General features: G+C 35.0%; 1 protein-coding gene across 1 annotated transcript in view; it reads right to left on the bottom strand.

Annotated features, from left to right (window-relative positions):
* LOC111049602 (SH3 and multiple ankyrin repeat domains protein 3) overlaps window positions 1-12,411 on the bottom strand; it is a 293,883-nt gene that overhangs the window by 82,188 nt on the left and 199,284 nt on the right. Inside the window, exon 2 of the mRNA XM_039422937.1 lies at window positions 10,303-10,466. Coding sequence (XP_039278871.1) covers window positions 10,303-10,452 — 150 coding nt within the window. The 5' untranslated portion in view covers window positions 10,453-10,466. The remainder of the gene's footprint in view (window positions 1-10,302; window positions 10,467-12,411) is intronic.

The raw sequence follows: 12,411 nt of genomic DNA, 5'->3' as shown, positions 1-12,411 counted from the left end.
GTCAATGGGGAGAAGTGATATTGGTTTCTTACTACACTTGGAAACTATGATGACATAACATTATGACAATCTTGTTTAATTCAATATCATATTTGACCGAGCGAAGTGAGGTCTAAGATTCAAGTCGACAGTTTGGCATTTCTCTTAATGTTTGAATGTTTGAATGTTTAAATGTCTATATGTTGCGCATTTACGGCGAGACGCGGTAATAGATTTTCATAAAATTTGACAGGTATGTTCCTTTTTTAATTGCGCGTCGACGTAAATACAAGGTTTTTGGAAATTTTGCATTTCAAGGATAATATAAAAGGAAAAAGGAGCCTCCTTCATACGCCAATATTAGAGTAGAAATCAGACTATAGAATTATTCATCATAAATCAGCTAACAAGTAGTGATTACACAGATGTGTGGAGAAGCCAGTCATTTGCTGTATTTCCATAAGGTCTATAGTTTCAATCAGGTACTTGTGGATGAGAATACTGCGTGAGGTCTACTGTTCACAGAACTACTAGTCTTACTACAAAGTAAGAATCAAATCAAATCTTTGAATATTTGAAAACTATGTCCATCAGGAGCGTTAGTATTACTAGCATTCCACAACAGTAGTCGATGTCTTAAAACTCGTATAGAATGTAGAATAAGAATCCAACTACTAACTACTAGCACAGTACAGAGCAACCGGTCTTATCGATTGTATTCATTTGAGTGCGGCACAGTCACAGCCAGAGCAACCCAAGTAGCGAAGCCTGCTGCCAACTTTCACCCGATGTTTCATAAGCTACATTATACATATAGCATACTTTTATCACTATTATATGGAGAGCAGGTCTGGCATTCGTCATTTACAGAGACTATAGAATCAGACTCTTTATTTATAGTCACTGAAGCTTTTAGTCATTGAAGCCATTTCCGAAGTGGCGACTGTTATCTGCCAGGATTGCGGATCCTATATAGTATGCAAAAGAGCATTTGCGTTTTTTCAATATTTCAGATAGGAAAAGAAACAGGCAAGTTCACTCATGTTATTTGTCAGTTTTCAGAGGAATAGATATTGTAAAGTACTTTATAGGAGCCTCCAACTGTCAAACACTTCTTGCACAAGAAGTATTCAATATTTCTGATTCCATTGAAGTGTGGCAAGATTAATAGCCACCCACTTTATTATGAGAGAAAATAGATTCCATTCCCTAAAGTTATGCAACGTTTGGTGCTTATGGAATAAGAAGTGATTATAGTATGATATATCCTTATCCTGGCAGGCTGCCTCCCAGAAGTTCCAAAGCAATACTATAGAAAAATTTTATATATTACTACTACTGTAGTAAGATACGATTGAATTTATTTCATTCATTATTGTACTGAGAATGTTACCAACATGAGTCCTATATTATTTTGTGCTTGGGTAAATGAGGGGGTTAATGCTGAGAGATGTATGTACTAAGCTGCGTACACATATACGCACTTCCAACCCGCACCGAGCACGCTCCGCCTTCGTACCGCCCTCGTTCCTCCATCGTACCACAGTCGCTCCGCCCGCGCACCCATCATGAACGTTACGGAAGATGTAAGATCTTCTCGCGTTCCCCGGTCGAACCACTGTTGCTCCCCGGTCGATCATCAATCGCTCTGCTGGAGTGGCGTTCGGTTGCGGAGCGGAGCGAAAGTCTGTACGCACCTATACAGATTTAGGAGGATTCCGAACCACCTGGATGAAATATTGAAGCTGTTAGCAGAAGCGGTTGCAGCACAGAAACCTCTGGTTTTGCTGGCAACGCCTATAAGGTTATGGTGAGAGAAATATATTTATTTCATTTTTATGATCAAGTCATGTGTATGGTTTTAATAGTGTATTTGTCTACAGATGGAAATCACTAGGATGTTGCAATTATTCAAATGCTAATGATTCAACAATTTTATTATTAAACGAGAATCCAAATTAAATGCTGTAATTCTTCCTGAAGACTTCTGCCACTGCAAACAGGGTAAACAGCTATAGTGCGGTCCACGTTATAATGACAGTATTTGATCAACTTCGGTTTTGCTATCCTTGTCTATCATTCGACAAAGCCGGTGGTACTATCCTTTTCTTGGTCCACAACGATGACAATTATGTTTTTGACGGTGTAAATATAGTTAATTAATGCAGAGAATTGGCATCGCTATTCTTCTATCTTTATCCACTGCCATTATAACGTGGACCACACTATAGATGGAAATTCGATGAGCGCTACTATTCAAGAATTATTTGTTCCCGGGCTGACAAATAATTTTTGAATAGTAGCGCTCATCGAATTTCCATCTAGCTGTTTACCCTGTTGTCAATATTTGCAGTAGTAGAAGTCTTCGGGGTGATTTACACCATTTAATTTGGATTTTCGTTTGATAATAAAATTAGTGTATTTGTTTTGAAAATTGTACGATATTATGACGAATTTGAATTTGAATCGATCCCAAGAGCAGACACCCTTACATGAGAACAAGAGGACGACGCTTATCTAATCTGTGGGATTATAAACCGTTCTCCCCGCGAGGACAACCAGTTCCTAAGGGCAGGGAAACATGAGGCGTTTTTTCAGAAGAATCGTCCACCGCTCTTTTCGAAGCTTGCGTACGGACACACGGAGCGTCTCATTGAGCGTCACATCGATTGGCGGACGAACGACTTCTGCTAGTATAGGGCTCACATTTTATAGCGTCAATAGCCAAAGGCCAATACAACGCTCCTCGAAAAATGAAATACTCCAACTCCAGCTCTATCTGCATTTGAGGTGATATGGTGTCGAGCCTGCTAGCGACCGCCAATGAAAAGGCGGAAAAACATGCGACGGAGGAGGCTGTTATATCTGACGAAGCGAAAAACCCGTTTGTTTCTTCTTAGGTCCTGGTACTTTCTAGTGTTATTTACTTTTGGTACCTTTGGTGATACTGATACCTCAAACCTCTAAGTTATTGAATTATTCCAACAAAATACTGTATCTCATAATGCTTCAGTTTTACGACGATTGATCATTTCAATTAGCTCACCATAGAAAAAATATATGAAATGAAAAATACAAAGAACAATGCAAATAGCATTGTGCTAATAGTGAAGTTGTGTTTCTTTTCTGGCTCAAATTTTTTCAAAATTACTCAAAAATTTCCAATTTGCAGATATATGTGAAATATTTTGTTTTTAATAAGTTTTTGAATATCATAATTTAAAATGTTTAGTTTAGTCATTAGTTTTGAAGTGGAAATTGGACTTTTTGAAGTGAAAAGTGTGTTTGTAAAAAGTTGTAAAGTTTGTAAAAATGTAAAGTTTGTAAAAAATTGGGAGAAGACAGTTTTGGACTATGCCTGTTGTCTTCTCCCAATCATATTCTATATAATAATTAAGATTTGTGATTGTCAATGAAATAAATAAATAAACATTACAAATTATATGAGCAATACAGAGGAGTATATTCAGATTGATTGTAAACCGTACAAACTTTGTAAACCGTAGTAATATGTTACATGGTTGGATAAAAATGTTCCCATTACTTTTACAGTGAAGCTGGAAACAAAGGCATCGATTAGAAGGACCTTGCCCAATTAGAGAAAACGTTGAGATTTATTTCGGCGTAGCCTACAAGCTTACAATACAAACAACATTGATTCACACATAAAAAACACTCATACACATACAAAACCTACACAAATCTTAATCAGGTGTAATAGCTTCTCTAGCTGATGGCAGAGTTCCAAAAGAATACACGCACGTTTGAAACTGAGGTGATAAACTGGTCTGAAAAAGTACAATTTAAATGTCGGTCTGTGGAAGTATTTACAACGGCTGGCAAATTACTCAAGTTAATTGCTTACAACGACAAGCAATTCCTAATCTAAAACGCCTCGTGGAATAGAGTTTTTCCAACTCAAGGCATACACGATTTTCCTTGAGGAATATTGTATGTACAATGAACACAATTCTTTCTCAATGACCTCAAGAGGAGATTCCATTTCAAGAAGAGAATATATCACGTGCATGGGAATCCTTATTCTATTTCAAAGTAACCAAGAACTAAAAAGGCTTTTGAAATGAAATATTTGACAGTTGAGTTTATTATTAAAAGGAGATGTTCACTTTAAATAGTACATCGATTAGCTTCAAATTCTTCAGAGAGGCAACTCCTTGTACTGTGCCTATTGTTGCCTTTACCCCTCCTCAAAACACGGACTAGTTTCACATTAGAGGAGTTATTTTCAGGGGGTGTATTGAAATAAATTTGAACTGAATTAAATATGAACAAAAATCACTCAACTTAAATTACAATTTAAAATTTTCAAATGAGTTTTAATATTACGTGAATTCATTGGAGGTGAATGAAACAGATTATTCAAATCAAATCTATTTTTATTCAATGATATCACTCACATGACAAATTCCGTTACACAAATGATTATTGAAGATCTATTACAGATCATTGAATACAATACTGTTTGCTTAAGAAAAAATCTTGTCTGCAAACAGGAGTGAATTACATTCAGAACTCAACTAAAAATGCTTATCTATAAACTCAAAAGAAAAAACTTATCTTAATTAAATCTTATTATCTTAGTTCATCTCACACACACACACACACACACACACACACACACACACACACACACACACAACCACACACCATGGAGAAATCATGAAATTATTCTATACACTTAATTCGGTTGCAAATGTTGAAGATGTAAAATTTATATATAAATGATATTGAATTACAATGTAGATTATGTGGCTTATTGTAGCACGAAAAAAATTGACTGACCAGGATTATATTGTAGAAAATTATACAGCAACTCATATGTCTCATCTTTGAGAATGGAGGTGAATAAACACTTTACATTTGACCTTTCCAAAACAAAACTTTCGCCTAGAATAGGCTTCACAGCGGTATGACCTTTGCTCCCGTAACCCTACTGCAGCGGGGCAGCTCGGCGTAATGCTAATCAATATAATTATTGATCGCAATTAACTTCCACGTCAGGATTATAATCAGAAATTAATTTAAATGTACCATGCCCATGATGTAACCAGTAATTCGACTAGTCTGGTGATTTACCAGACATGTCTAATGTCTGCTATAGTTCAAAAGACTTGTTTGTATTACTCATTCCTCAATGACTAAGTTGGAGCTTTGAAATTGACTGGGAAATATTTTTCAACTAAGACAAATTTCGTGTGATTGAGAACTGGGGGTGCGGATCGCTTCAACACATGATTTTCTATAGGATAATGTCTAATATTATGATAAAAATTAGAGGATATACTAGATAGTCTAGAACATAACAATTTATGGATACAAGATTGTGGAATCTAGTAGATTTACGATTGTAGAATTATATTCCATATGAGTAAATCAGAATCTTGTAGATTTAAGATTGTAGAATAAATTGTAATCCATTATGAGTAGATCAGATTCTAACACTGATATTCAGAGATATTATACAATTTTTGTCATGACCACAATATAAACAACAGTGCTTTTTATTCCTCCAGCTAAACGAAACCATAGAATAAAGATACCGTTCAAATTTAAGATTATTTGTCTCCGACAAAACATAGAACGAAAATCTGTGTGAGCAATGAGAGACCCGTCTGCTATTGTGTAAAACAGTGGAATATTGTGTAACAGTAGCTCTGAACATCATTTTTTTTAGTAAACAAGGAGTATCAAAATGAAGACATTAATACCAAATGATAGCCCACTTGTCTAGAATGCCATACACAGAAACTCGTTCCATTTTTTACTCGTTTTCCTGTCGAATTCCACGCAGAGGCGTCCAACATCTTCAATCAAGAAAACCTATTTTCAGAAATCACATAATCAAGATAGGATAACAGAACGTTCAACGTTTTATCATCTCATTTTATGTAAGATTCTGGTGACATTTCAAGAATATCTCGTGTATACATACTGTGGCTTATTAACCTTTCAATGATATGAATATTATTTCTCTTTTTGATTTCTGACTTGTCCATCAATTTTACAAGCTCCTGATAATTCAGTAAAAACTCACAATCGTCTAGTTCAAACACACCCTACTTTCTCCTACAATCATTACCAGAAAGCAATTGCAATAATAATTATCTACTTTTATGGTCTTAACACGACAAATCCGCAACTGCTAGAGCTACAATTGAATGCACTAAAATGTGTAGCATAAACCGTAATAATTTGTGCTGGCTATGTTTTTTAGTACAGGGGGAATGTTATCAACCTCTTGAGACAAATTTTACATGAAGTTAAACAGTAGAATCATAATATTACAGGGGAAAGGGGAATTCTAAGACAGGATGTAGTATAAAATGTAATTACATTCTATACTCTCTGGTAGTAACTCATAAAATAGTCGGATGCATTAATAAATTTCGAATTACTTCCTAGTAGGTCTAACAGTTTATTCAGCAACAATACAAAATGATGGGGGACAATTCACTGATCTAGCAGTTCACTTATTTACCAGCTATCAATGAACTTTCTTTCCCACGTTATGCAGCAACCTAGAAAGTCGGAAAACTTGTACAGCTCAGTTGAACAATCAAATTACAAACTTCAGAAGTAAGGTAAGCAGTTTATGACTCGTAATTAGATACATTAGTCTTCGAGATAACTTAGTAGATCTTACTAGAAACGGAAAAGAAAATTCAAATAATACATTATAAAGCAAAGTTGATGACAGGTAAGCTACAGTGTTTCGCCATTTTAACAGCATAATTCAGCGTAAGCACCAGTGCCCTTTCAAATGCTCCTAGTTTCAAATTACACAGTTGAGAAATAGTGAAGTTTAGAGCGTTTAGAGCTAGCTTGAGTGAAAAAGAGAAACGTCGCGTGGGTTTACATTCAACATCCGGAAACGAGTGCAGTTTTCGGTTTAGTTGTTAGGAAATCGCCTACCGCAAACCAAAGCTGCGGAACTGTATTCGCGTGACACCAGGTTGGCTTGACCACTTGATCCTCGCTCGACCAAGTGCACTCCACTCCTTAAACGGCCGCAAATCGCTGCTTAACACTCTTTTGTACTGCGACTGAATTAAAGTTGAAAACTCTCAACGCTAACTACCCAATCGCTGTTTCTTCCCGTCACATCTATTGTATCAGGGTTAAGTGTTGTACCTCCCCTCCTGGGTCTCCATTTTCTTCCTGGACATTTTATTTGATCGCATTACTTCAATGAGGATTGATTCAATGATGAACTTACAATGATATACTTTGATAATTCCACATCAACGTCATAGATAGAAGAAGAATGATTACATTGATTACATGGGGGTTACAACATGAAGTTAAATAAATGAAAATATTAGTTACATGATACCAGTCATGCTCAAGCTCCAGATATTTCATGATATTTCTCCTCTTAATGAAATATATACGACGTGTAAATAATATAGAGAGTCATATTTATGGGAACCCTTCAATAAGTTGGAGACTGTTGTAGATATAATACTGTAACTTTCAGGATAAGTTATTGGTCAAATACTCTACCTTTTGACGTACAACTGAATTTCAACCACCCATTGATGACATCATGATTGATGTACATCATTTTAAAGGCCATTTTAATGACGTGTCACATGCTGTGCGAGCTCTGCCCGATTATACAGCTTTATGAGACAAAAATTGAACTAAACAAAACTACAAATATTTCAATTTATAGAATCAAGTCTAAAAAATTAGTATCTTATACACTGCATGGAACAAACAAGTTTACTCTACACAATCATAATCCCCGATGAAGGAAAAATCACCCTTCAAAGCACCGTGTATCATCCTATTGATACAGGATAATAAATTTATACAATTTGTTGATCGGGATTATGGAATTCAATACAGGAGGCCGTGTGAAGAACGTGAACGTTATAAACGTGTATTGTTGCTGATGGTACATATTGTGAATACCCAATAATTATTAGTTCTTGACTTGAAATGGGTGGGACCTAAATGGATGGGACAGCACAGAACTAATTTTGATAGATGGAATTGATGATATGAGAGGCAAATGGAAATTGAACAATTTCGGTTCTGGAAACTTGATTTATCATAGAACTACTGAAATTTCTCAATTTCCATTTTCCCGCATCTATCATTTACAACTATCTAGATCTAGAAATAAGGAAAAATGACAATATCAGCTCTTGACTTGAAAATCCCCAATTCAATCCTACATAACATGAATTTTCCTGAACCAAAACTCCTCGATCTCCGTTTGCGTGACAAAAACGAGGAGTTGTTTTGGTGCGTTGTGTACTCTGACAGAAGGTGCGGCGGCATCTCACTCACGACTGTGAATACTGTCCTTGGCGTTGTGTGTGCATATTGTTCAAAAACAATGAACGACCGAGTCCTTCGACCCGCCTGCCAGGTGCCAGCTATTAGCTTAATGACTGTTATTGGCACGGATAAGAAGAGTATCAGCCACCGACACCAGTCACCAGTCGTGCATAACTTCTCTTGGTTCGCAAAGAAAAACAAAAAACCCTGTCAATCTTTTCCTGCTGGAGTCTACAAATGACAATAAACAACGCAGGGGACTCGCAAATGACACCAGAATGTTTACTTTACCTTCAAAAATACGTTGTTCCATCAAATGCTTTTTTTCTGTTGTATATTTTAGGTTATAATAAGCGATCCTGCAACTGAGTGACCTGAATGACCAGGAGGGTTTAATCAATGCTATCTCTTTTGTAAGCTCTAGGCTATTATAATTCAATCCTACAACTGAATCACCTAGTGCCGGTTGCACAAAAGCCGGTTTAATTTCAACCTTGATTAATTCCACGAGAACCAATCAGAGAAGCCGTCTTTTCAAAAAAGGTTTCTCGTGAAATTAATCACAGTTAAAATTCAAGTGGCTTTTGTGCAACCGGGCCCTAGTATAGGAAGGTTTGATATTCTCGATTTATGACATTACAATTTTATGGCTAAGGCTATGCTACGTCTGTCAATATTTCAATCTTTTTAAAATACTGTATCCTATTTGATCGTTGATTTTACTTATGTAACGCTTCTCTTGAGGTGAAATGAAGAAGATGTGAATTCCACATAATTTTATGAAATAATTATGTGGAATTAAAAACTGTGGAACTAAAATTGGTCCTAATTTTATGAAATAATTATATGGAATTAAAAACTGTGGAACTAAAATTGGTCCTAATTTTATGAAATAATTATGTGAAACTGACTAAATCTCTTGCATATCAACTTAATATGGAGAAATTCCACAACATCTATGTTTCCAACGTAAATTTCAAGGCTGCTTTTATTTATCTATTTATTTATTTATTTATTAATAATCATTACATTAGATCAATTTTGGGAATAATCCCATTTGACAGGTAACTTGTCAGTACTAATACTAAAATACATACAATCAAAATAATAAAATATTTATTCAGGTATCAAGTTTCGTATCATTAAGGATGGTAATGATATATATTATATATAAAAATCAAATTTCTTGTGAATAAAATTCTGAGATTGCGTATAGGCTTTTCTCTAATAACATTCTTTTGACTGTCTGTTTGAATAAAATGACTGATTCAATGTTTCGAATGTCTGTTGGCAGCCTATTATAGAGCCTCATTCCTGAATAAAATGGAGTTTTTTCAAAAGCTACATTTCTATGGATTGGAAATGCAATAATATTTCTATTTCGAGTATTATATTTATGATTATCTGTACAAAATTGGAACTTATTGATATTTACTTTAACAAAAACTACTAGCTGGTAAATGTAAATGGAAGGAAGTGTGAGTATGTTAAGGTCTTTGAAAAATGCTTTACATTATGAGTCCTTTGATCTCAGTCTACTACATGTGATCTGCAATTCAACATTTTTGTAGTATGCCTAAGCATCTCATCAAGTCATCAACAGCAATGATTAATAATTCCCTCTAAACAATCGTATTTTCTCTCTATTCCCTCTAAAGATTTCATCTAAATTCATGTGATTTTCAATTTAAAGATAAGTCTAGATTTCTCACTCAAATGATTTATTTAATCCTGGTTTTGGTTCTATTCCCTCTAAGATTTCCTGTAAATTTGTGTGCTTTTCAATTTATAAATCATAACCCTGAATTTCACTAAAATAATTTTCTCTTTTTATTCCCTCTAAATTCGTGTAATTTTCAATTTGCAGACAACCCTAAATTTCTCACTTAAATAATTTCTTTATTCGTTCTTTTCTCCCTATTCCTCTAACATATCCTCCAAATTCATGTGCTCTTCAATCAATAGAGAACCCTGAATTTCTTACTGAAATAATAACTTTAATGAGGGACTTACTTTTGGCAATGAGGCGAGGCACTGTTGTTTGACATCCCAAACGAGTTGGTCCTTTGGAAATTGTAGACACTTGTGGTTGTTGAGCTCTGGAACGTGAATGCGGACGAGAAGGTACCCATCCTCAGACTGCTCCTCTAAGCCGTCTTCCATTCTCTAAACACCATCTGCAACAATTAAAACCATCAATGTATGAATAACATGTCATTGTTGTTTTAGTTCGAGTCTCGCATAAATTTACAATTTACATAACATATTATACATAGATTAATTGGTGTCATATCTTACGAAGTCTTCTAATTAATCTTCTGCCTTCTGGTTAATAATTTAATACCTGGAGGAAACCTTTCTGCGTACATTCTATTCATAAATGTTCCTTCCATTGAATCCGGTATTCTGTAACTTTCCATTCAAATTTAAATTCCCAGCTCTGCTCGGTTATCTTCGTTTCTAAAATGATCTCTTCTTAATTCTGCAGAGGAATCGAATCTCCGCCGCTTGTGCTCTACTCAAGGAAAAATTTGGAAATAATGTGTGAGTGAATATTTCTCGAAGGAAGACTCAGCTCAAGTTTTATCAGTTCATGGATCATGTAAGCTATGTTCTCTTGATTCAGACGATTGGGTCCCAAACAAAACAAAATACTGGCATAATGCAACACGGGGAAAGGTTTCACAAGGAAGGAGACAATAAAATTTCAAGAGATCTCAATACCCAACAAGTTTGAAAAACATTCACAGAACAGGAGTGGGCGTATTGGAAAGTTGAAGATTGGGGAAATTCCAAGAGCATTCATTCATAGCTTACAAACCAACCAATAAAAAGACCAAGGAAAAGTTTGGAGTAAAATGTTAGATGTCGTAACATATAGACTTCTTTTTGACTTGATTCTTGAATGAAAATATCTTCACGTAAATCGTTCTAAGACATAATAAGAATAAATTGGAATTAATAACAATTGAGAGAATTAAGTGCCTTATGTCTTGTAGTCAATGAAGATTAGTTTGGTTTAGCTGCTTGAATAGAGAATAGTTTATACTCGGGATATAACATAAGAATTACAGAGTGAAAATAATATTTAGAAAATGTTATCTAGAATAGGTATCAATTCAGTAGTTAAACAGAGAACATAAACTATAATAATTTGTTAGTTTAATTTGTTTGTTTATAACTGGTTAGTCTTTTGATATTGTGAAATTCATAACGAATATAATTCTTAAGCTTGTTTTTTGATGTAGTATTTAAAGATGATGTTGACACCAAATGAATAATTTTCTAACTAATCCAGAAACAAAATTTCCACAGAGCATTTGAACCAGATAATCACATATATTTTGACAGTGGCCATTAAGCAATATGGACTTTTCCTTTCACCGGAATCATATTTTTAATTCTATGCTCACTTCAAGACCCGTTCATTGAATCGAACCAAGGACACTGCTGAAAGGAAATATCAATAGTACTAGAATTGATTGTATAGTCAGTCAGTGTCCGAAAATGGCACAGTTTAGTCCAATAAGAATTTGAAAGGAGCGGAAGAACAGTACCGTTGTGGTGAGATAAGTTCGTACATGAGGTGTGTTCTATTGCGCTTTCCGGACGCAAAAGATTCCGGTTTCCTGGTTTGATCACCGTAAATTGGTCAATTAAACTATTTCTTCATGTTTCTGACGAAATTGTATGACTTTTTCTCCATTCAATTGCACTGCTCTTGGTTCGAAAGTAAATTGCAGAGGCTCTTCACCAACACCAATCACAGAAAAGCTGAATGAAAATGAAACAATCTATGAATGACGGCCAGTTTTTGCACATCTTTCAGCACGAAAACACAATTTCGAGATAAATCTTAACGATGGTCTAATGTCCGGAGAAAAATAGTTTTTGAAAAATATTATCTTCAAGCTGTTGTTACACTATCATAAAATGAATTTCTGGTCTCTCAATTTTATTCTTGTTTGATAACTCTCTCCTCCATGTTTGGGTCTATTCAATTTTCCAATCTACAGTATAACAAAGCTTATTTCGGTTCTGTTTTGTTGGGAAAATGATAAACCCCCTGCCAACCGATACGTTACATCAGTTGGCAGTGCCAGAAATTATTTCGTAATTCAG

This window comes from Nilaparvata lugens, chromosome 3 (genome assembly GCF_014356525.2).
Source record: "Nilaparvata lugens isolate BPH chromosome 3, ASM1435652v1, whole genome shotgun sequence".
Lineage (NCBI taxonomy): Eukaryota > Metazoa > Arthropoda > Insecta > Hemiptera > Delphacidae > Nilaparvata > Nilaparvata lugens.
The sequence above is the reverse complement of the archived record's forward strand: the minus strand, read 5'-3'. Positions and strand labels throughout refer to the sequence as shown.